Here is a 22,535-nt window from a genome sequence, read left to right on the forward strand (position 1 = left end):
CCTCTTTAAGTTGAGAGAAAGTAGAACAAGAGGACACAAGTGGAAGCTGGAATCACAAATGAATCAAAAAAATGTATGGAAATACTCATACTCTGTATGGGTGATCAACAAGTAGAATACAATGAGGGAACAAGTTGTGGAAGACACCTCCATTCACAACTTTAAGGAAAGGTTCGGAAAAGATATTGAGTATTAAAATAGTGAAGCTTTAATGCAATGGGTACAACAAGGCTAGTAGATGGGGCATAAAGAGCTAGACCTCACTTTCCCATAGTCACCGATAGGTAAGTATACTGATCTCAAAAAAATGCTAGAAAACCACATCAAATAGAAAGGTTTTCTTTGAGTGCAATTTTGGACCCTAGTCTGTCCTCAGAGACAGCTTATAAATATATTGTACCTGGATGGGGTCCTGGGAGTAGTTCTAATCCCCAAGCCTTAGAAGAATGAAAGCTACTAAGATGGAGGCTTCAGCAACCAATGCAGTGTGGGAACAAAGTCATAAAATGACTCATAGGGAAGCAAAGTGAGAATGGTGGGTAGCAGAGAACAAAGGAATTTAACAAACACAAACATCATTAGAGACAGAAATGAACTTTGGAAATGAAAAATGGAAATTAAACAGCATGATGCATGTGGTAATTAGTATAATAGCAAAGTATTGTTAAGAAGAGTTATTTTGACAAATGATAGTTACTAAATAGAATTAGTATGAAACAAGTCATAGGTGTAATTAGAAAATGGATATAATGGTGGTCAATTCCTTGTAATGGTAGTTTGTTTTTTGTACCCTGTGTGTTCTAAAAAAAATCAGACCAATGACTTTTGCTCCACCACCCCTTCTCTTCTTGTCTCCTATTTCTGCCATGTTCTCCCTTCTTTCCCCCTTCACCACCTCTTCCTACCTTTTCCCTCCCCTCTTCCTCTCTCGCCTCTATTCTTCAACAGTCATTTCCATGTATTGTATTTATGTACCAAGAAATCTAGGGACTTGGCCAGTCACCTTTCACCGATTACATGGGGAGGGTCACTATTATGCCTTTCTTAATGGGAATAACAGGATCAACCCCAACAAGTCTACGTCTATCCCATCCCCAGACCATTCACCCTGCAAAGTTGGATGAGGCTAGCCCTAACTGGTTGGAGACCAGCTAGCGTCTGGTCTCCAACTGCATATAGACAAACAAGCAGACAAACAGATGTGCTCTTATTCTATTCCTCTACTTCTGAATCTAATAACAAAGTTAAGTACCCTTACCATGTGGCACTCTTCAGTTCTAAGTGTAATTTTGTCTGTGCTTCCTGGTTAGATCCTGGGGTTCTATGTAAGTTACTGACCCTTGAACACGTGTCTGATGTAATTATACCCATTTAGGTTAAGTAATTTGTCCCTTAAGGAATCAAAGACTTTACCACTAGTTTGCTGTACTAGTTGCTGTAAATCTTGTTTCCTGCCTATGTGGAGTCAGAGGTAGCATAAGATCGAGGTGGTAAAGTATTTCTGTTGTATTTGGGGGTTTTAGGGTTAATAAATTATATTAAGGTAAGGTTATTGATGAAGATATAAAATATATGCTGTTATCTTTGTACCTGCCTCATTACACATTCATAATAAATCAATCTAAAAACAGTATTTCTCACCCAAATGGCAAAGGAGGTTTGGGTGGTGGAGACTCCACCTCTGAACCAGTAAGTATAGAATCAGAACTTCGAGAGTGGCTGAGCTTCATTGATGTATCACATGGTAGGAGGAAGCTTCCATTTTTTTCTACAGGGGATTCTGCCTTAATTTCAGGTAGTGAGTTTCGATGGCTTGAAATATCTGAGTGTCTATTGCTGAAAAGAACCATATTGAAAAAATAAATAACTTTGTAAAAACAGTAATTATTTACTTTGTATTTACTCTGAAAATAGGGAATATCTATCCACTGTGGTAATGTAATGAAACGCCATTTATTGGATGAGTCCCGGAGGCTCCCCGGAGGCTCCCAGGAGCTATCCAGGCTGATATGTATATCCCTAGACTTTGGCATCAGTCAGTGTGGATAGAGTTCTAGGCCTACCGTGGACCTCGAGCCAGAACCTGGCCTTCTCAGAGAGGCACGAGGAGCAATAGCCTCTACAAATGCACATGTGATTTGGAGCATTCTATATCTGCCGTTGACCGTGACAGGCACCCAGAAAGGTAAGCGCCTCAAAACAAACCCCTATTCTGGTTAAAACGATGAAAATAGCCAAACGAGTGGACAGAACTCCCCAAATGAAAACAAGCAATCGAGCATGCCGTCACACGAGCCGCGCCGCATGTCTGCGCAGCTCCCCCCTCGCCAGGAGAGGGAAGGGGAAGTCCCAGATCCACCGCACCAGTGATCCAACCACTAGTTCTTAGGCTGGATGTCAAAAAACCTGAAAACTGCCGAATGGGGGGAAGGGGGGAGGAGAAAGGGGGAGGGGGGAGGTTGTTGGGGAGCCTCCGGGACTCACCCAGAAAATGGAGTTTCGTTACATTCAATGCTGGTTTTCTGGGGGTAACCCCTTCGGCTTCCTGGAGCTACTTCATCAAAGACAAAAACTAGAGGAACTTACCCGGGAGGCAGTCGGTGCTCGCATCTCAACTCGAAATCCAGACAATTGGCTGCAACCGCTGGCCCAAAGCGACACAGGCCTAACTAGGCCCAGGAACATTTACTAGGTAGAGTGCAGCCAGGACCCTGTTCGACCTTCAAAAACCCTGTGCCCGAATATCAACTCAAGACATGTTACCGAAGACAGCAGCAAGCGCAGCAAACTTACGAATGTCATGGGCACGGGGATAGACCGCAGGCTGGCTGGACCAAATAACCCTGCGGACAACCTGAGAGACCTGTTCCCTGTTCCCTGTTCCCGGGAACAGGGAAGAAAGGAAACCAGATCAACCCAAAGTGCGTCCCCAGCCACTGAGGCCATGGTGCGTAAATATCGGTGGAGCGCCGCAACCGGACACAACACATGAAGAACCCCCGGCCTGACCAACCAAGCATCAACAACCCAAGGGCCCCCTCTGGAAAGCAGCAGTCTCATTCTTCACCAGAAAAGAAGAAGACGGCTGCAAACGAATAAACCAATCACCACGACCAAAAGAGGAAAAACCCCTGCGCTGAAGGAGAGCATGAAGCTCTCCAACCCGAACCTCAGGGGCCAATGCCAACAAGAAAAGAGCCTTAGAAAAACAATCCTGAACGGAAGGGGCCACAACAAAATGAGAAGACAAATATGAGAGCACCCTGTCCAAGGATCAGGACAGCTCAGGCAGCGCATGAGCAGGCCGGAGGTGAAACAACGCCCAAGACAGCTTGTGAAAAGATGCAGAAGTAACATTTATTCTGAAAGCAAGCTGCAGCGGCTCCGCCAGCACCACACAATATGAGGCGACAGTATTCGGCATCAGATGACGGTCCTAAAACAGTCACGAGACAGGACAAAACAACCTTAACCAAAAGCGAAATATAACGACAGAGACAAAAAGAACCGGAAGGACCTCTAGGAAACTTCACACTGCCGCCGAGACAAAGCCCACAGGGGAACACCATCAAAGAAGCCACCTGATCACCATAGAGATGGTGATACACTCGAGTCAAAGACTCGAGGAGAAGACTGAACCAGTCTCGTAACAAACCAGGCTGATCTGCTGAAAGAGACGGAGCCGCGGGAAAACATCCGGTTTCAGACACCGAGCAAGCAGTGCCTGAAATCAAGGCTGGGCTGGCCACCAAGGGGGCAAAAGGATTACTCTTCCCTGGTAAGTCTCCAGACGAGCCAAGACCTGGAGCAATAGTTGATCCGGGGAAAACAGGTACAAGCACCCCCACCTCAACCAGTCCTGTTGAAAAACATAGACCCCGATGGCCTCACAGTTAGGGAAGGGTGCCATGTATACCGGAAGACGCCTCGACCACGCCGATGCGAAGAGGTCCACCTCTGGGCACCCGAACATCTGGCAGAGTCAATTGAACGAGTCGGCGTCGTCCACCCATTCTGTGTTACAATCACATCAGCCTAAGATCTAGTGGTTGGATCACCGGTGCGGTGGGTCTGGGGCTTCCCCTTCCCCCTCTCTGGGAAGGGGGAGCTGTAGAGACAAGCAATGCGGCTCGTGTGACGTCATACTTGATTGCTCGTTTTCATTTGGGGAATTCTGTCCACTCGTTTGGCTATTTTTGTCATTTTAACCAGAATAGGAGTTTGTTTTGAGGCGCTTTCCTTTCTGGGTGCCTGTCCCAGGTTGATGGCAGATATAGAATGCTCCAAATCACATGTGCATTTCTATAGGCCATTGCTCCTTGTGCCTCTTCGAGGGTGGGCCAGGTTCTGGCTCGTGGTCCCCGGTAGGCTTAGAACTCCATCCACACTGACTGATGCCAAAGTTTACGGATATACGTATCAGCCTGGATAGCTCCGGGGAGCCGAAGGGGCTCCCCCCAGAAACATACATATAACTGTACAAGTAAATATAAAACCTGCGGTGAGCACAACATTGAAGGACCATACATGTTAAATAATTTCATGAGATAAGCTAAGGTGAATTTGATGCTAAAGCTAACACTAATCAAACCACGAATAGGAAAAACTATTACCTGTAATATGCTGGAGATTTGTCTATCGAATTGTTGTTATCAATGGTGGACGGAGTATTACTTGAGTCTGATATGTGCACATTTTCCTTATCAGCAGCAAGGTCAACCAGTGCCTGTCAAGAACAACAACAAATTTAATTCATTTTAATTCCATTATAAAAACATAAATGTTGCACAGTAGTGTGTCCTTGTGCACAGTAATCAGCAGACTCAAATGCTGTGCTGTATTTTACAAGTAATAATAAAATCCGAGCATCCTTGATACAGATACAGTATCCTTGGAATCAGATACAGTATGTTATTATAGGTTTACCCCATATTTACTGAAATGAAGGAGGACATAATATAGAACATAACATATATGATTATACAGGTACGTGTACTGAGAAAATTCCCTTATAAATGGGTCTGGCCATCTAGACACATACGTCCTAGCAGTAATGCGACTACACATTTGGCGAGGCACTTTATATTCAGGTACTGTACCTAAATATTTTGGTTAAAATCTGAATATGTACAGCATCAACACATACAGATTTCATCTTGCGATAAATACCATCAGTGTTTCCATGCAGGAATTATTTTTACTTTTAAATCAAGTTTGAACACCAGATACCAGCAACTTTACACTAAACCCCATCATAGATCAACTGTACTGGATACTGTACTCAGCGTGCAATAGGTACAGTGAGATATGACTTGATCAATATCAAAGGCACAAGACTTTTCAACACTCTCCATCTACAAATAAAGAGCATAACTGGCCGACCTCACGCAGTGTTCAAAATAGAAGTTATAAACACCTTCAAAAGATACCTGATCAACCAGGCTGTGACTTCGAAGTGGCTGTGAGTAGCCTGATGTATAACAGCCTGGTTAACCAGACCACCAACCAGGAGCCCTGACCAGAGACCGGGCCGTGGAGACGACGATCCTCAGCATCATCGACAGGTATAGCAGTTGAATATTAATTTAATATAACACTTTCGCGCTCCCGGCGGTTGAGCAAAAAAACATTGCCTTGTGCTCCTGGCGTTTTGGGCGACCAAGCGGCAACACTGAAAAGTGTATACTCTTTTCACAGTTCTGACCTTAATTTTCAATGTACATGTTTCATTTTGGTATCAATGTGTTCGCAACAGAATGTTCTAGAAAAACATATGTATAAAATGTCCCAAAAGCAGGCGTGAGACTGGCACCAAATAAAAAACCATCTCATTCGGATGCCGTGAGCACCAAACAGCGATGAACTGTTTCTACTGTTTTCAGGTTTGTAAACTCCACACTTGTCCTACATCGTTCATTTTGGTATTACTGTGACCGCAATAAAATTCCCTACACGGACATAGGCATATAAAGTCTAAATCATTGGTGCCCCCCCCCCCCCTGCAACAACGTGGAAAGTCACCGAAGTGTTACCTGTTACCGCATGCCCAACAGTACATCGGCTACACCCGTACTGAAAAGTGAATACTCTTTTCAGTGTTCTGACCTTAATTTTCGGTGTACATGTTTCATTTTAGTATCAATGTGTTCACAATAGAATGTTCTAGAAGAACATATGTATAAAATGTCACAAAAGCAGGCGTGAGACCGGCACCAAATAAAAAACTATGTTGATCGGTAGCCGTGAGTGCCAAACAGCAATGAAATGTTTCTACTCTTTTCAGGTTTGTCAAGCTCAGACTTGTTCTACACCATTCATTTTTGTTTAACTGTGATCGCAATAAAATTTCCTACACGCACATATGCTTATAAAGTCCAAATCATGGGCGTGCCCCACCCGCAACTACGCCGAAAGTCGCCTAAGCGTAACCAGCTAGAGTATAGCCACAGCCACACCTGGTACACCCGAAAAACACATACAGAACTTTTCAGTTTGCTAACAGAAGTTTTTGTGCTACATCGTTCATTGTGGTATCAAATTATTCGCAATAAAATGCTCTAAATGGAAATATGGATATAAGCCCTTATTGAAGGAAACCTATGTAAATACCAACAACAAAGTATAAACTGTAATATCTTATTTATAAAATACTTGAACAAAGTGTCTGTACTTACCTACAGAATGATTTTTGTGGAACAATAAGTTGAGCATTCTTTGATCCACTCCACCTGCTTCAGGAAAAGGTTCCTGAAGTTGCCCAACAGATGTTTTGTAGGTGGAGTGAATGTGTTGCGAGTGGTTACTTCTTTTCCACCCAAAATACCCTCTTCCAGTGATATCTTGTGTAACAGGGTGTAGCACACAGTGCAACTCCACACGTTTCACACTTTAGCTTTGTGTCCCTCCTTATTCCTGACTTGTAACAAACACGACACTTTAGATGTTTTTCAGAGGAACGATGGCATGTGTCAGGTTCTTGTTGAGACGCTCTGGTGAATCAACAATACGCAGGTTTTTCTTAGGAGGAGGACGACTTGTGTCAGAGTGTTCTGTCACACCCGTCTCGTCTAAGTGTTCTGTTACACACGTCTCGTGTTCAGAGTCAGATGAGGAGCCTTCGCCGTGAGGTGTTGAAGGGAATAAAGGCAGCCTCAGACCAGAAGGTCCTGGTGTTAACAGATTGGCCGCATCAGAAGTACTTGCGCCATCACTTATGGCAGGAGCATGTGCCATGGTGTCAGTTGTGAGAGGCCACTCCACAGCATCCCACTTCAATAGGGACCACATTGCCACCTCTTGAAAATGGAGCAAGGTAACTTTCTTGCGATCACTGGTGTAGCGCTTATACAAAACAAATGAATTATGTAGAGCCATTTGCAGAAAATAGAAGGTAATTTTCTTGGTCCACTTGTGACTTTTTTGGTGTGAACTGGTAATATTTGATCATTTGGTCGAAGTGATCAACACCGTTCATGTAGCGATTATAGTCACAAATTGCTGCTGGTTTGTTCACTGTTACAAGTTCTACTGAAGATGATCCGTCACGTTTACGAATTCTCTTCCTTCCTTGAACTTGCTGGGTGTCTGCATTGTGCAAGTTTGTAATGAGTGAGACCACTCGCTTTTCTTTCCAGAGTATTATAAATGTGTCATCTTTGTGGCAGAATAACATGGTATCCAATGCAAGTTTTCCCTTTGCCTTCAGTTGCAATCTTAGGGTTCCACATGTGTGAACCCCACATTCACGTAACATCTCTGTAAGGTTGACTGAGTTATAGTAGTTATCCATGTAAAGGTTATCCAAGGATGATAACCCTTGTGCTTTAGGGCCTCAATCAAGCCCATGACTGTCTTAATTGTTGTTTTCCCAATTCCACAACATACTTCAAAGTCATATACAGTATGTAGTCAGATGTTGATTCAGCAAGAATGTACAGTTTGACTCCATATTTTTCAGGTTTGTTGGAATTATAGACCTTGAAAGATAGAAGGCCACGCCATGCCATCATGCCTTCGTCCAGACTCAATTCTTTCTTTGGAACGTAGAATTTTGCAAATCTCGTTGTAAGATATTCCATCACTGTTCGAACTTTTACCAACCTGTCTTTACTGTTCAGGGGAATGGCATTGTTATTATACGTACTGAAAAACTGTGAAATATGCTGAAACCGTTTAGACGTCATAAAAGTGTTGAAGAAACGTGCATGCCAGAGACTGGTTGGTTGCCAGTACATTCTCATGCTTGGGAGCTTGGAAATGCCCATCACCATGCACAGACCTAAATATCTGGCCATTTCCTTGACCGTGACTGGCACCCACATACTCATGACGCTCGCGGAAGCATGCTGCAATACTTGTGTGACATACAGGTTCGTTTCATAGGTGAAAAATTCAATCAACGTTCGAGTAAGAAATAATTGAATAAATTGTAATAGAGTGATGAGTGTCGGAATAGTTAGGCCTGGTGTTCCAGTGAAATCATCAACAAGTGGTGGAGTGTTGTCACTACACCAGGTATTACCAGGATCTGTTTGTGGAGTACATCCAGGATGTGTACGCTTTCGAGTAGGAGGCGGCGGCGCAAGTGGCTCACTGTCCTCTCCACTATCCTCACTTGTAGAAACATCATAATCTCCTGTTTCTGACTCTAAATTGTCACTACTGAAATCACTCAATTCTTCCTCATGTTCAACATCCAACTCAATATCAGAAAACGCTTCAACTAACCCCGGAATCTTTGTAGGTGTAAGCTTCACTCGACTGTATTTCTTGTAAAGCATACTTATCTTATCCTTTTTTGAGGAATTCTTCGCTCCTTTAAGCGTAGAACTGCTTGGCCCTTGACCAGGATCCATCGTGTAATGTATATAATGGGTTGAAAACACACGGGAACTGATATAAATGCTGATATGTGCACAAGTATTGGATGCGAGGAGAGGGCACTCCGGTCACTTGCTGTTGAAACAAAACAATAAGTTGAGTGGTCGACCGCATGGGCCCATGGCTCACGCTGCCATGTGGCCTATTAAGGAGAACGGGAATTTAATGGCGCTCATTTTGAAACTATCCCGAAGTCAATCGGATAAAAAATGAATTTTATACAAATATTTTTTTATCGGACGCAAGCACGAGTTCCCGGCTCAGACTCAAGAGAAAAATATCTAACGCCAGGGGCGTTCCCGGAGAGCAAAAATATTAAAACACACATTCTGTACAAAAAAATAAATTGGTATCAATATACAGACCTGGACGGCTTCCCTGACTGCCTGAACAACTTGGTGGGCAGTGTGGGTATTGTGGGCATCATCCTCGTGCAGGAGCAACTGGTCACTCCACCGCACCAGCTCCGCTACACTCTGGTGCACGCTGGCCAGCACTGATGCTACTGCAGAACTAGAACCAAAAACTTTTTGTCAAGAGGTAAGAAAAACATCAGATGATACAGGGTTTATCCAAGTCAAGTATGCTATTCAAAACAGAAAAACCATTATGTGAAAAAGAAATAGGCCAAATAAATATGATTATTTGTATTAAAACATGGATGCACTACACAGCATACGGGAGTGTGGTCTAGTAATATAACAATGGAAAACCATAATAAACAGTACTATGGCAATTCGTGTTCTGTCCACATATACTTTCATAACAGAAGCAGTTTACCTGTTTTGGTTAGAGAAGGCGGGTTTTAATGCCAGGTTAAGTGCAACGACCATCTCCAGCACCACTGTTGCCGACCCAGGCAACATGTCTGTGATGCTCTTGTCCACCACATCTTTATAGAAGGCCAGGGCTCGCCACACATGCTCCACCTTGCTCTCTAAACTCTCGTTGTTCCCACTTGGTTCAACTTTAACAATTTTGCTTGCTGGAAAAACAACAAAAATTATAATAATCTCTTCCAGATTTAACTTTGCATAATAAATATATAAAATATTGCAAATACAAACATTAATTTTGCCTTCAAATAAATTTTTGTTCTACACTGCTTACTGTCGAGTAACCTAAATATATTTATGTGATTTATAGATGCACCTACTGAAAAGGCCAGCGTTGAAAGTACTGTACAGTATTGAAATGCTCATTTCTGGATTAGGCCTGTTGGCTCCTGAAGCTATCTCACTGAAGTGGCTCCTAACTACTAGGTCACAACAGCCATGACTATTTGGCCTACAGGAGGCCACACTCAGAACTTGACCCCAAAAAGTAGCCCAGAGAGCAGGTGATGATCCGTCACTTCACTGGGTGCTTCCCCTCACCGGGAAAGCATCCAGAAAGTCAGTAAAACGACACAGACCATCACTGGTTTGTAAACAACCGAAGAGTCGAGACTGCCAAATGAACTCCCCCAAATAATGTAAACAAATGACAGAATCATTCAAAACTAGTGAAAGTTCGTTAGCACTACCCATGCCTAATGGCAGTAAGGATGGGGGATGAGGGGGTGGGGAAGAGCTCCAGGTCTAACCTGTCCTTGGACCAAGTCCATTCTATCCAGCGGTCGACCCCAAAGACGCACTTTATCAGTTTTAACATTACAGTATGTTCATTCAAAACAGAACTTTTCTCAAATATAAATTAATATTATTATTATATATTAGCATATTGTGCATATTTGGACATTGGTTAGGTTAGGTGTTTAGATTCTGCTAACAATTATTTGGAGTACGTGGGTGAAGCATTTACAGCGTTGTAGTTCGAACAAAAGTCATCAACAAAGCACTTGTTCCGAAAGTGTTCAAAAGTCATCAGTTGTGAGTCATGTGTAAACCTTTTTTTATTCATAAACAGGGGGTTAGGCAGGTGCATGGAATGGACTTTGGGTCTTTGTTTGGAGGACGGGCTGCCAGGTCTTTTCCCCAGGCTTCCAAGCCCATTTTGGAGTAGATGTAAAGACCACAATCTCCAAGCAATGAACCTGGAAGGGAAGAAGGGTCAGTAGCATAAGCGCTGAGGGTAGTGCGGAGAAAAGCTTGGTACTGGGATTACCAGAAGCACTTAAATCAGCAGATATTGCAATATTGCTCCCCTTCACAGTGGAGGGAGCAAAGCACTACAGACTAGTTGCACTAACATCACACACAATACAAGCTTTTGAAAAAGTGATTAGGAATCAAATCTCCTGCTTTATGGAAAACACTGAACTTCACAAACCAAGTTCCAGCTCCTAAGGTATAGTGGATATGAGGAACTTAAACGAAACACACGGTACAGGACAGAATCAGACTTACTCATAGAATAAAAACAACATGTAAAAGATCTGGGAATTATAATATCCGACGACCTGACATTTAGTGAACATAACCGAGCAAATATAGCGGAGGCCAGGAAAATGACTGAATGGATTATGAGAATGTTCAAATCCAGGGACCCCTCAGCAATGCTAATACTATTTAAATCACTGGTACTGTTGAGTACTGCTCAGTACTCGCTTTCCCTTTCAGAGAACGAGATATTTCTGAAGTAGAGAGAATACAAAGAATATATATGGCACGCATTGACATGATAAAAGTACTGTACCTAAATTATTGAGACCATCTCAAAGTTCTCAAAATGTACTCTAAACTGGGGATGAGAAAAGTACCATATCACTATATGCATGTAAAATACTGGCAGGCCAAGTCCCTAATTTGCACAGTAAAGTAATAACATACCAGAGTAAAAAATATGTGAGTAAATGCAGATTAGAACTAGTCCTACAAAAAGTGCTAACCAACCAGGATGTACTGGATATGTGGGCTTGCGGGTCACTCTAAGCAACAGACTCTTGGGCCAAGATATCAAAAGTGAAGCCTGGTACCTAAGCCAGAGTTGAGAGCTCCCAGAACCCTCTCCAGGTTTAGTCCAGATATCCAGGTCGCCATTTACATTTATTTACCATTTACGACATTTTGACATTTTATGACATTTACACTAGCCAGTGGGGCAACAGTGGCACGGATAAATGTTATATCAACAATAACTGTTATAAAACAGGTTCATTGCCAATCAACAAACAAGCAAATGTAGTGATTAATACAACATTTATTTATTCTGATTAAAAAAATTACATTTGACAATAAAATGAGACCTTCCACATCTACTTTTTACATTATATTCATGTTTAATTTAGCTCTGTTAATATTGATGCAATGGCCAGTATTGTGTATGAGGTAGACAAGTGCACCTGTCTTGTTGCAAGGTTCTAAAGGTCATACTTATATCCAGACTTTTAACAAATGTCAAGGAAACTATCACCTACTATATTCTGCCAGTCACTGCAAGGTACATGTATATACCGTGTACCACATGGTACATACATGTACCATGTGGTGCCTGTGCCACTCATACCCACCTCATGCTGCCTTCATGCCTATTCTTATACATTTCTATGACTAAACTGCGTAGGTCTAATACATCGCAGTTTTAATGGAATCAACCAATCCATTCAAAATGAGACGTATTATTAAAAATCATGATGCACTGCAGAAATTTACCTTTTTTTCTACTCATCGGCCTCAAAAAGTTAGATGGGGTGTTTGGGTTTATGTATTTTGGTTAGGGAAATCAGTTGCATTTTTGTGAATGACAAATCGATGGAACGGGGCGATTATCATGCCTAAGATGGTGTCGGCTGTAGAATCATTCATCACAATTCTGTTGTATATTTCTTACACATACTTCATTTATGAATAACAAATGTTTTCCTTTAGCTATAAGAATGTAGCATCGTTTCCTTTAGTAAAAACTCTTTAAGAATACTAGTGAATTCCTCTTAAAAAAAAGTTCATACATGCTGAAGGCATGAATTAACTAATAACTACAATGCCTTGCTTTGTTTCCATGCCATTACCTGTATAATAATTTAGAGCATTGTCTGTATGCCTCAACCTTAACACTCCGCTTTCTAAACAATTATATTTCAAACAATTCTCATCTCTAATTAAAAACACCTACACAGTAGACAACTTATTACTATTCTGTGTTTCTGATGTGAATTTAAATGTTTTCTAACACTGTCACGCTTAACTTTCAGTACAGGATAATTAATACAATCAAACCTCTGGAGGACCTGGGGCCAGACTCACGAAGCAGTTACACAAGCACTTACGAACCTGTACATCTTTTCTCAATCTTTGATGGCTTTGATTTCAATTATTAAACAGTTAATGAGCTCCGAAGCACCAGGAGACTGTTTATAATAATAACAACAGTTGATTGGGAAGTTTTCATGCATGTAAACTGTTTAATAAATGTAACCAAAGCCGTCAAAGATTGAGGAAAGATGTACACGTTCGTAAGTACTTGCGTAACTGCTTTGTGAATCCGGGTCCTGGTGCTGATACACTATGCTACATCATCAGCTATTGGAAGGGAAAGCTCTCTAGCTTCTTATAGGTCTATACCTGCTTTATACCTGCTTGATGGGGTTCTGGGAGTGCTTCTACTCCCCAAGCCCGGCCCGAGGCCAGGCTCGACTTGTGAGAGTCTGGTCCACCAGGCTGTTGCTTGGAGCGGCCCGCAGGGCCACATACCCACCACAGCCTGGCTGATCCGGAACTTCTCTTAGAAAACCATCCAGTTTTCTCTTGAAGATGTCCACGGTTGTTCCGGCAATATTTCTTATAGTCGTTGGGAGGACGTTGAACAACCGTGGACCTCTGATGTTTATACAGTGCTCTCTGATTGTGCCTATGGCACCTCTGCTCTTCACTGGTTCAATCTTGCATTTTCTTCCATATCGTTCACTCCAGTACGTTGTTATTTTACTGTGTAGATTTGGGACCTGACCCTCCAGTATTTTCCATGTGTATATTATTTGGTATCTCTCTCGTCTCCTTTCTAGAGGGTACATTTGGAGAGCTTTGAGACAATCCCAATAATTTAGGTGTTTTATCTCGTCTATGCGTGCCGTATATGTTCTCTGTATTCCCTCTATTTCAGCAATCTCTCCTGCTCTGAAGGGGGAAGTGAGTACTGAGCAGTGCTCGAGACGGGACAACACAAGTGACTTGAAGAGTCTGGTTCAGGTTTGCTTTTTCCAGCTGTTCTTCCTAGCTTATTTCTGTGAGGTCTTGGTTTATTTGTACCCATTTAATCTGTTTATTATTAAAGCAAAGGCGTGGAGAAAATATAGAAATAACCAGACACTTGAGAGCAAAGAAAGATACTAGAGTTCCAGGAATGAATACATCAGGGTGAGAAGCGAGGCAGAAAGACAATACGAAAATGACATAGTAAGCAAGGCAAAGACTTAACCCAAATTGCTGCACAGCCACATCAGGAAAACAACAGAGAAGGAACAGGTAATGAAACTGAGGATAGGGGCAGACAGATTCACTACAAACGACAAGGAAGTGTGCGAGGAACTCAATAAGAAATTCCAGGAGGTCTTCACATTAGAGCAAGGAGAATTTCTAGAGATAAGAGAGGGAATAGTTAACCATGCACCACTAGAGGAGTTTGTGATTACCAGTGGGGAAATAAGGAAGCATTTGCTAGAGTTGGATGTGACAACAACTATAGGCCCGGATGGAATCTCACCATGGATACTAAAGGAAGGAGCAGAAACACTGTGCTTGCCACTCTCCATGGTGTATAACAAATCACTGGTAACAGGTGAACTACCAAATATTTGGAAGACAGCTAATGTAGTCCCGATATACAAGCAGGGGGAATGGCAGGAGCCACTGAACTACAGTCCAGTGTCGCTAACTTGCATACCATGCAAACTGATAGAGAAGGGTGTGCTAAAAATGCTAGCCAAGGGAAGTACAAGGGACGGTACTCCATTGGATTAGGGAGTACCTAAGCAACAGAAGACAGTGAGTCACTGTGAGGGGTGAGGTCTCAGAGTGGTGAGGCATCACTAGTGGAGTCCCACAGGAATCAGTTCTTGGACTTATATTGTTTCTGATACAGTATATGTAAATAATCTCTCAGAGGGAATAGACTCGTTCCTCTCAATGTTTGCTGATGATGCAAAAATTATGAGGAGGATTAAGTCAGAGGAAGATAGTATGAGGCTACAAGATGACCTACACAAACTTTGGTTCTTATGTACCGTAGTGGAGGTGGGGTCCCTCAATTGTTTCAAGCGTGAGTTGGACGTGTATATGAGTGGGATTGGGTGGATATAAATAGGAGCTATGGGCCAATAGGCCTTCTGCAGTTACTTTGTTTTTTTGTTCTTATGTTCTTTATTGAAGGAATGGTCCCAACATATGGCTACTAAATTTCAACCAGAGAAAATGTAAAGTAATGAAACTAGGCAGTTTTTATTATTATTATTATTATTATTTAACTAGGCAGTGGAAACAGGAGGCCAGACACAGGATACAGAATGGGCGATGAAGTACTTAATGAAACGGACAGAGATAAAGATCTAGGAGTTGATAGCTGCAAGGGAAACAGCCAAACCTCTCTCCTGAAGCCCACATCAAAACAATAACATCAGCGGCGTATGCAAGGCTGGCTAACATCAGAACTGCCTTCAGAAACCTGTGTAATCCTTTAGAACCAATTGGCGTTAAAGGAATCTAAAGGAAAGTTAAAAAGTTGAAGGTTCTAAAGGAAAGTTAAAAAGTTAAAGGTTCTAAAGGAATCCTTTAGAACCTTGTATACCACATATGTAAGACCAATAATGGAGTATGCGGCCCCAGCATGGAGCCCGTACCTTGTCAAGTACAAGGCGAAGCTGGAAAAAGTTCAGAGGTATGCCACTAGGCTAGTCCTAGAACTAAGAGGCATGAGTTTCGAGGAAAGGCTGCGTGAAGTACCTTACGTCGCTGCAAGACAGGAGAGCTCGGGGAGACATGATCACAACCTACAAAATTCTCAAAGGAATTGACAGGGTAGATAAAGATAAACTATTTAGCACAGGTGGTTCGCGAACAAGGGGACACGGGTGGAAATTGTGTACCCAAATGAGCCACGGGGACGTCAGAAAGAACTTTTTCAATGTCAGTAGTTAACATACTGAATGCATTAGGAAGTGATGTGGTGGAGGCTGACTCCATACACAGTTTCAAATATAGATATGATAGAGCCCATTAGGCTCTGAAATCTGTACACCAGTTGATTGACAGTGGAGAGGCGGGACCAAAGAGCTAGAGTTCAACCCCCGCAAGCACAACCAGGTGAGTACAGTGAGAGATGACAGTGTCATCTGACATCATTAGTCCCAGATCATTACTCCACTAGTTTTCCCCTGGAACATGACCCACCAATTGGCTAACAACCTGGTACCCAACTAGTACTTGGTTAACATAGGCGAGCAGTTAAGGATTGGCTCCCAGTCAATCCGTCCTGGCTGGGATTCGAACCCAGATCAAATCGGTCTGGAGGCACAGGGCGAGTGTGTTACCACTGCGCCACCATGAACATGCACAACGGTGTACGGATAAGTAATGTAGAAATTTAATTGAAGATGAATACTGTAACCAACTAGCTCATTTGATTGCAATAGGAAAAAGGAGAATATTCTTGACATTTCCATCTAGTTTACCTCGAGTTTACATGTTATAGTTCTCAGAGTTCTTCTACACCTCAAGGGTGTAGACAAGGTGACAAGGTGTCTCTAAGCGACAACTTGATCTAAAAGGCTGTTATATCAGAATATAACCAGGAACACATTACGTAACGTGACAGTAACTTGGGATAACTCAAACTAGAACAATTGCATGATAATATTTCAGCTCACCTGAGTGACTTTTGGGTGACTTCATGCCGGTCAGTTTACCACCGAGTCTGCCCTTGAAGGAGAGTGCCCGAGTTAGGAGCGCCGCCCCCCCTCCCTTGTTAGGCTTGGGGGTGTCTGCAAGGGAAACAACCAATATTAGTTATACACAGACATCACACGCGATGCATCAAATTAACCAATATTAGTATTACATCTTAAATATAAACATGTATTTTGTTTCTTACAAATAATTTAAATGTTTGTGGGCAAAGTGTTGAAATGGATATCATGCCAGGTTTACCTATGACCCATTTCAAGAGTTCTTGTGCTATCGCAGCCAGGCTAAAGACCAGCTTTTCTAGCGATGACTAGAGTGTGCAGACAAATGGAGGAATGATATCTTCTTGTATCACTCTGTGGCAATAATTACAAATGACTGAGTTGACTTATAAACACATTGTAACACTTTCTGCACCCTGCACCCAGTAGTGGGCAGTTCTGCCCTTGCTGGGGCACAGTACTTAACAAAAACAGAAATTGTCTCCTGTTCACAGTTATCACATTGATGATAACATGCAATAACATTCAAACGTTAACCGAAGAAAATAATATATCCAAGATATTAGGAGATTTGATTCACATACAAACTTACAGCTTGGATGTTGACATTCTTTTTCTGATTGTTCGACATTTCGAATACAAGTTTACATAACAATCTCAGCATTGACTAACTCCTCAATGGTAGTCACTGCACAAGATGACGAGAAATCAATATGGCTACCTGCCCCTGTTGTTTCAAAACACACATAATAATGAAACACAGTTACACCACTTCACACACTCACTCGCCAGGTTTAATATCCCGATATGATGAACTCGATGGGCGACACCAGAGGTCCGTACTCTCCCTTCTTGTGTAGTGTACACCAATGGCCCACCGGATACTTGTTCAGTCTGAGACCGCAACTTACACACTGACTTGAACCTCCGCTCCTGCTGTCTCTGTGTCCCCGACTGATTGATTGACTGGTGAAGATCAAGCCAGCCGGAGGTGACACGGGCATGAGTAGCCAATAATCTTTCAATAACTTGTCCCCAGTTTTTTAATACCCATTGACCCCCACCTGTGACTGTGGGATGAGACCAGAAGCTGGTAACTTCTCGGAAAAGGATTAACTCACCGACCTTTGATAACTATCTAAGGCGGGGATTACATGACCCTACAGCACATCATCTGTGCGATTGAGTACGACGGGCTCACCATAGCCCGTGCTGCTTGGAACTTTTTGTTCTGAGTAGGTGAATCTAAAAACAACAACAACAACAACATGACATTAACTCTCCTCCCTGGGTGAGAGTGGAGGATTAAACCATCTTAGAGCCCCAACACAACCGCTACATCTGACCGGTGTCCCCTTCAGCAGCTGCGTCCAACAGCCTGGTTGATCAGACCATCAACCAGGAGGCTTGGTCAGATTCAAGTTTGAGGAAGGTTATTGAGGCAATGAAATCCATCTCAAGAGGATAGAGTAGCTTAGGCTATTTCTACCCTCCTCTGTTTAAGGTCCCTCAAGGGGCTCACAAACCCCTACAGTACACAAATATTAATCTTACTTTACATTTCACATTCCAATAGTAAACACTTAGTATACTGTGATTACTTATTGATTATGCTGCACCTGTCATTTCGACTTGCACAATCGACTTGAGAATGGTCCAGGATGGACCGAAACGTCGTCGTCCCTTCACCTTCTAGTGTGTGGTCTAGTCACCTGTCATTTCTTGTTTTGCAAAAGGCAGACAGAATGAAGCCTTGATGATAATCTTGGGATGGCCAAGAAATGTATCATTGAGGTAATGAGGATGGAATTGAACCTACAGAGTACTGGGGATAGAATTTCAGAGATAAATGTAGCTTCGGCGATTAGATTAATGAAAGGAGGGGGATCTAATGAACTAGATCATTAGACCTCTCACTTCAAAAGGTGGGAAGAAATGAACAATGCATGTTAAAGTATAATAAGAGAGTATATATAATAAGAAAACCTTATGTTCAAATGTTACAAAGTACGATGTCTTTCAAAAATGTATTGCATTGCCAAAGAAGCAACTAACACTCCTAATGGTAGTCTCGGATTCTTTGGATTGGATTCTTTGCCATGGCTAAGTTTTCTAGAGCTTCAATCCTCTTGCCCAACTTTTTGAGGTATTCCAAAACCTGTGCACCAAGTTCCCGACGCCGCCCTGCTCCTCACCACCACCAGGGTACACTTTTTGGGCTTCGTTTCCTACTGCCTTAATCCTCGCCGTTCCTGTCTCCCAAACATTGTTCACAGGGACTACCGCGTCTCTCCGCTCCCTTCTTCCTGCTGCACCATCTTACGGGCAGCAAGAGTTAAAAGGTGATCGGCTCCTATGGCGACCCTCTGGAAATCAGTGGAGATGAAAGTTGGCTAGCCGAGTCACGGTCTGGAGTGCTTTCCTCCAGGGCGCAAAGCCAGGGTAGGCTGACACGGGGGAGAAGCTGTCACCCAAGCAGCAGGTCCCCTCCCCTCTCTACGACGCCGTAAGTCTCCAATTTTAAGGCAAACGCCAATACGATTGGTTCCAGCGCCGTCGCAGGAACTGTCAGAACGAGGCTGAGGGCAACAACGAACTGCTCCAGGGGCTCCAGCTCCGGAGTTGACCTGGAAGTTGGTAAAAGAAGACACAGGGACCCCAAACCCGGAGACCGCCGTGGTCGGGGCCGGAGAAGAACCACCCCAGCAAGGGCAGGAAGGACCCCAGCCTCCTGAAGTAGAGCCTGGGGGGCCGTACGAGCCCCAGGAGGTGGACGTCCCGGTCCCGCACCTACGGGTTCCTGACAGAGGTCGTCACAGCTCCCTGTCACCCGAGGCCGACTGCCTTCATGACCAGCAGAAGCAAGAGTAATAATTAGGAATTACAACAATTATTATTATAATTTTTATAATAACAATAACAATAATAATAATAATTAATAATCATTACATATGTTGCTGTTACATTACTACTGTTTTATATATATATATATATATATATATATATATATATATATATATATATATATATATATATATATATATATATACATATATATACATATATATACATATATATACATATATATACATATATATACATATATATATATATATTTATACATATATATACATATATATATATATACATATATATATATACATATATGCGAACAAGCCTGAATGGGGTGTGAGTTTTCAGTTATATATATATATATATATATATATATATATATATATATATATATATATATATATATATATATATATATATATATATATATATATATATATATATATATATATATATATATATATATATATATTAAGACACCTTAAGGGAAGACATATGGGAAGACACCTTGTGCCTTAAGCATAGACACTGTGTCTTCCCATATTAACAGGGACTTGATGAAATTAACGTCTAAATGACCCCTCACTTGCTCTAGTGCTCTTGGGAGGTGTTGATCTTTGGTGTATTTAAATACTCCGAAATTACCATCTCTTTTAAGGGTCTGAGCAGGTGGTGGAGAGGGTTAAGGCGTACCTGTTATGCCAGTTGCTGGAAGGCTTCTGTGCTGGCTAGGGTTCGAGTCTCCTGGTGGGAAAGTGTTCTAAAGTTGTATACTTCACTCTCGTGTTTAGGAGAGTTGTGCCTTTTGGCATATATATATATATATATATATATATATATATATATATATATATATATATATATATATATATATATATATATATATATATATATATATATATGTCGTACCTAGAAGCCAGAACGCACTTCTCAGCCTACTATGGAAGGCCCGATTTGCCTAATAAGCCAAGTTTTCCTGAATTTATATATTTTCTCTAATTTTTTTCTTATGAAATGATAAAGCTACCCATTTAATTATGTATGAGGTAAATTTTTTTTTATTGGAATTAAAATTAACGTAGATATATGACCGAACCTAACCAACCCTACCTAACCTAACCTAATAGGTTAGGATAGGTTAGGTAGCCGAAAAAATTAGGTTAGGTTAGGTAGTCGAAAAACAATTAATTCATGAAAACTTGGCTTATTAGGCAAATCGGGCCTTGCATAGTAGGCTGAGAAGTGCGTTCTGGCTACTAGGTACGACATATATATATATATATATATATATATATATATATATATATATATATATATATATATATATATATATATATATATATATATATATATATATTATATAATATATAAATACATACCATATATGCAACAGAAAACTTTTCACCTTTTTTTGGGGGGAGGGCAAGGAAATTCCTGCGCGGGCCCTAAGCCTCTGCCTGGCCCAATAAGTGTTGCTTCTCACCCCTGAAGGATTCGAACCTAGACAGCCAGGGTTCTGTGCACCTTAGCATATCCAGTACTTTCATCACTAGGCCCCTCTGACTGTACAAAAGAAATGAAAGTCGTCTGACCCCTAACCCAATTTCCGACAGCTCTCGGTAACCTTTTTGGGCACATATTTCATCAAGGTGGACCCGAGCACCGCCGGGTACCACATCTAGTAATAAAAACCATAACATGTGAATACAACTGATACAGCTCCATGTGGCGCTGCTATTTGGGTCACCTATACTATTAGGATACAATGTAGGGTTAAGAGTGTGGCCCTAATACCCGGCACACACTGAGAGGCAGCAGTGTGACGTCACTGAGGACGTCACTCTGAGCAGTTAATGTGCTGCGTTTTGAACTGTACTGAGTCACGGCTGTGTAGTGGAGACGCAAGTCCCGCCTCCAGGAATGTGTCGGGACGCCCCAGGCGCCCCACCCACTCCACACACACACACACACACACACACACACACACACACACACACACACACACACACACACACACACACACACACACACACACACACACACACAGCGCTTCTCATGTTTGTATCAAAGAAGCACGATCCCAAGATGAAAGTGTTTTACTTGGCTAGGGTGTGCCGGGAGAAACTGTCACGCTCTGCTTGCTTGCTTGCTAGCCTTCTTGACTGTGTCTCTGTCTGTTTGCCTGTCTGCCTGCCGACCTACTCACACTCATGGCACATCACAATTAAATATCTATTTGGAATGCCTATGTTACAGTTTAAGGTAAGCACGACAGCCTCGCAGTGGTCCAGTCATCTACTGTTGTAGTATTTGTTAGTTATATCATAGTTTGTGGTGACAACCAAGACTGAAGTAGTGGAGACAACACAAGACGGGCCATCAGCGAGGCGCTGCACATGGATCAGACTGGGTCAACCTTCCAGAGTGCCACCTTCCAGGGTGCCACCTTCCAGGGTGCCACTTTCCAGGGTGCCACCTTCCAGGGTGCCACCTTCCAGGGTGCCACCTTCCAGGGTGCCACCTTCCAGGGTGCCACCTTCCAGGGCAAGATGGCACATCCGGCACACTGCTCCAGCCCTCACTCACACAGGAGAGGCAAGGCGCAATTACCTTACCTTACCTATTAGACTCCGCCACGCTTAACTTTACCTCGGTTACACATTCTAGTGCTCCAGCTAAGATGTATTTTCTTCTAGTTTGCGTAAGAAAATGCTGACAAAGTCAATGAGACGCATCTCTAAGCATCATAATAAAACTCTAAAATGAACGTTAGAGAGTAAAAGTGTCAACTTCCTTCAAGTGAAGAAAAGCAGAGAGCTTTGGGAGTAGAAGCACTCCCAGAACGTCATCCAAGTACAATCCAGGTACTGATCTCACCCTTTCTGTCATATTCAATAACGTATGTCATTGACACCTACCAGATAGGGGCAGCAGAAAGTGTCCAGCAGACAATATGAGAACTGAA

General features: G+C 42.3%; 1 protein-coding gene across 1 annotated transcript in view; it reads right to left on the reverse strand.

Moving 5' to 3' along the window:
• The window catches only part of C3G (C3G guanyl-nucleotide exchange factor), a 268,377-nt gene that overhangs the window by 39,101 nt on the left and 206,741 nt on the right, over nucleotides 1–22,535 (reverse strand). The window contains 5 exon segments of the mRNA XM_069307852.1: nucleotides 1,642–1,836; nucleotides 4,614–4,726; nucleotides 9,246–9,393; nucleotides 9,661–9,865; nucleotides 16,679–16,792. Coding sequence (XP_069163953.1) covers nucleotides 1,642–1,836; nucleotides 4,614–4,726; nucleotides 9,246–9,393; nucleotides 9,661–9,865; nucleotides 16,679–16,792 — 775 coding nt within the window.

The sequence above is a fragment of the Procambarus clarkii genome, chromosome 6, assembly GCF_040958095.1.
Source record: "Procambarus clarkii isolate CNS0578487 chromosome 6, FALCON_Pclarkii_2.0, whole genome shotgun sequence".
NCBI classification, from domain to species: Eukaryota; Metazoa; Arthropoda; class Malacostraca; order Decapoda; family Cambaridae; genus Procambarus; species Procambarus clarkii.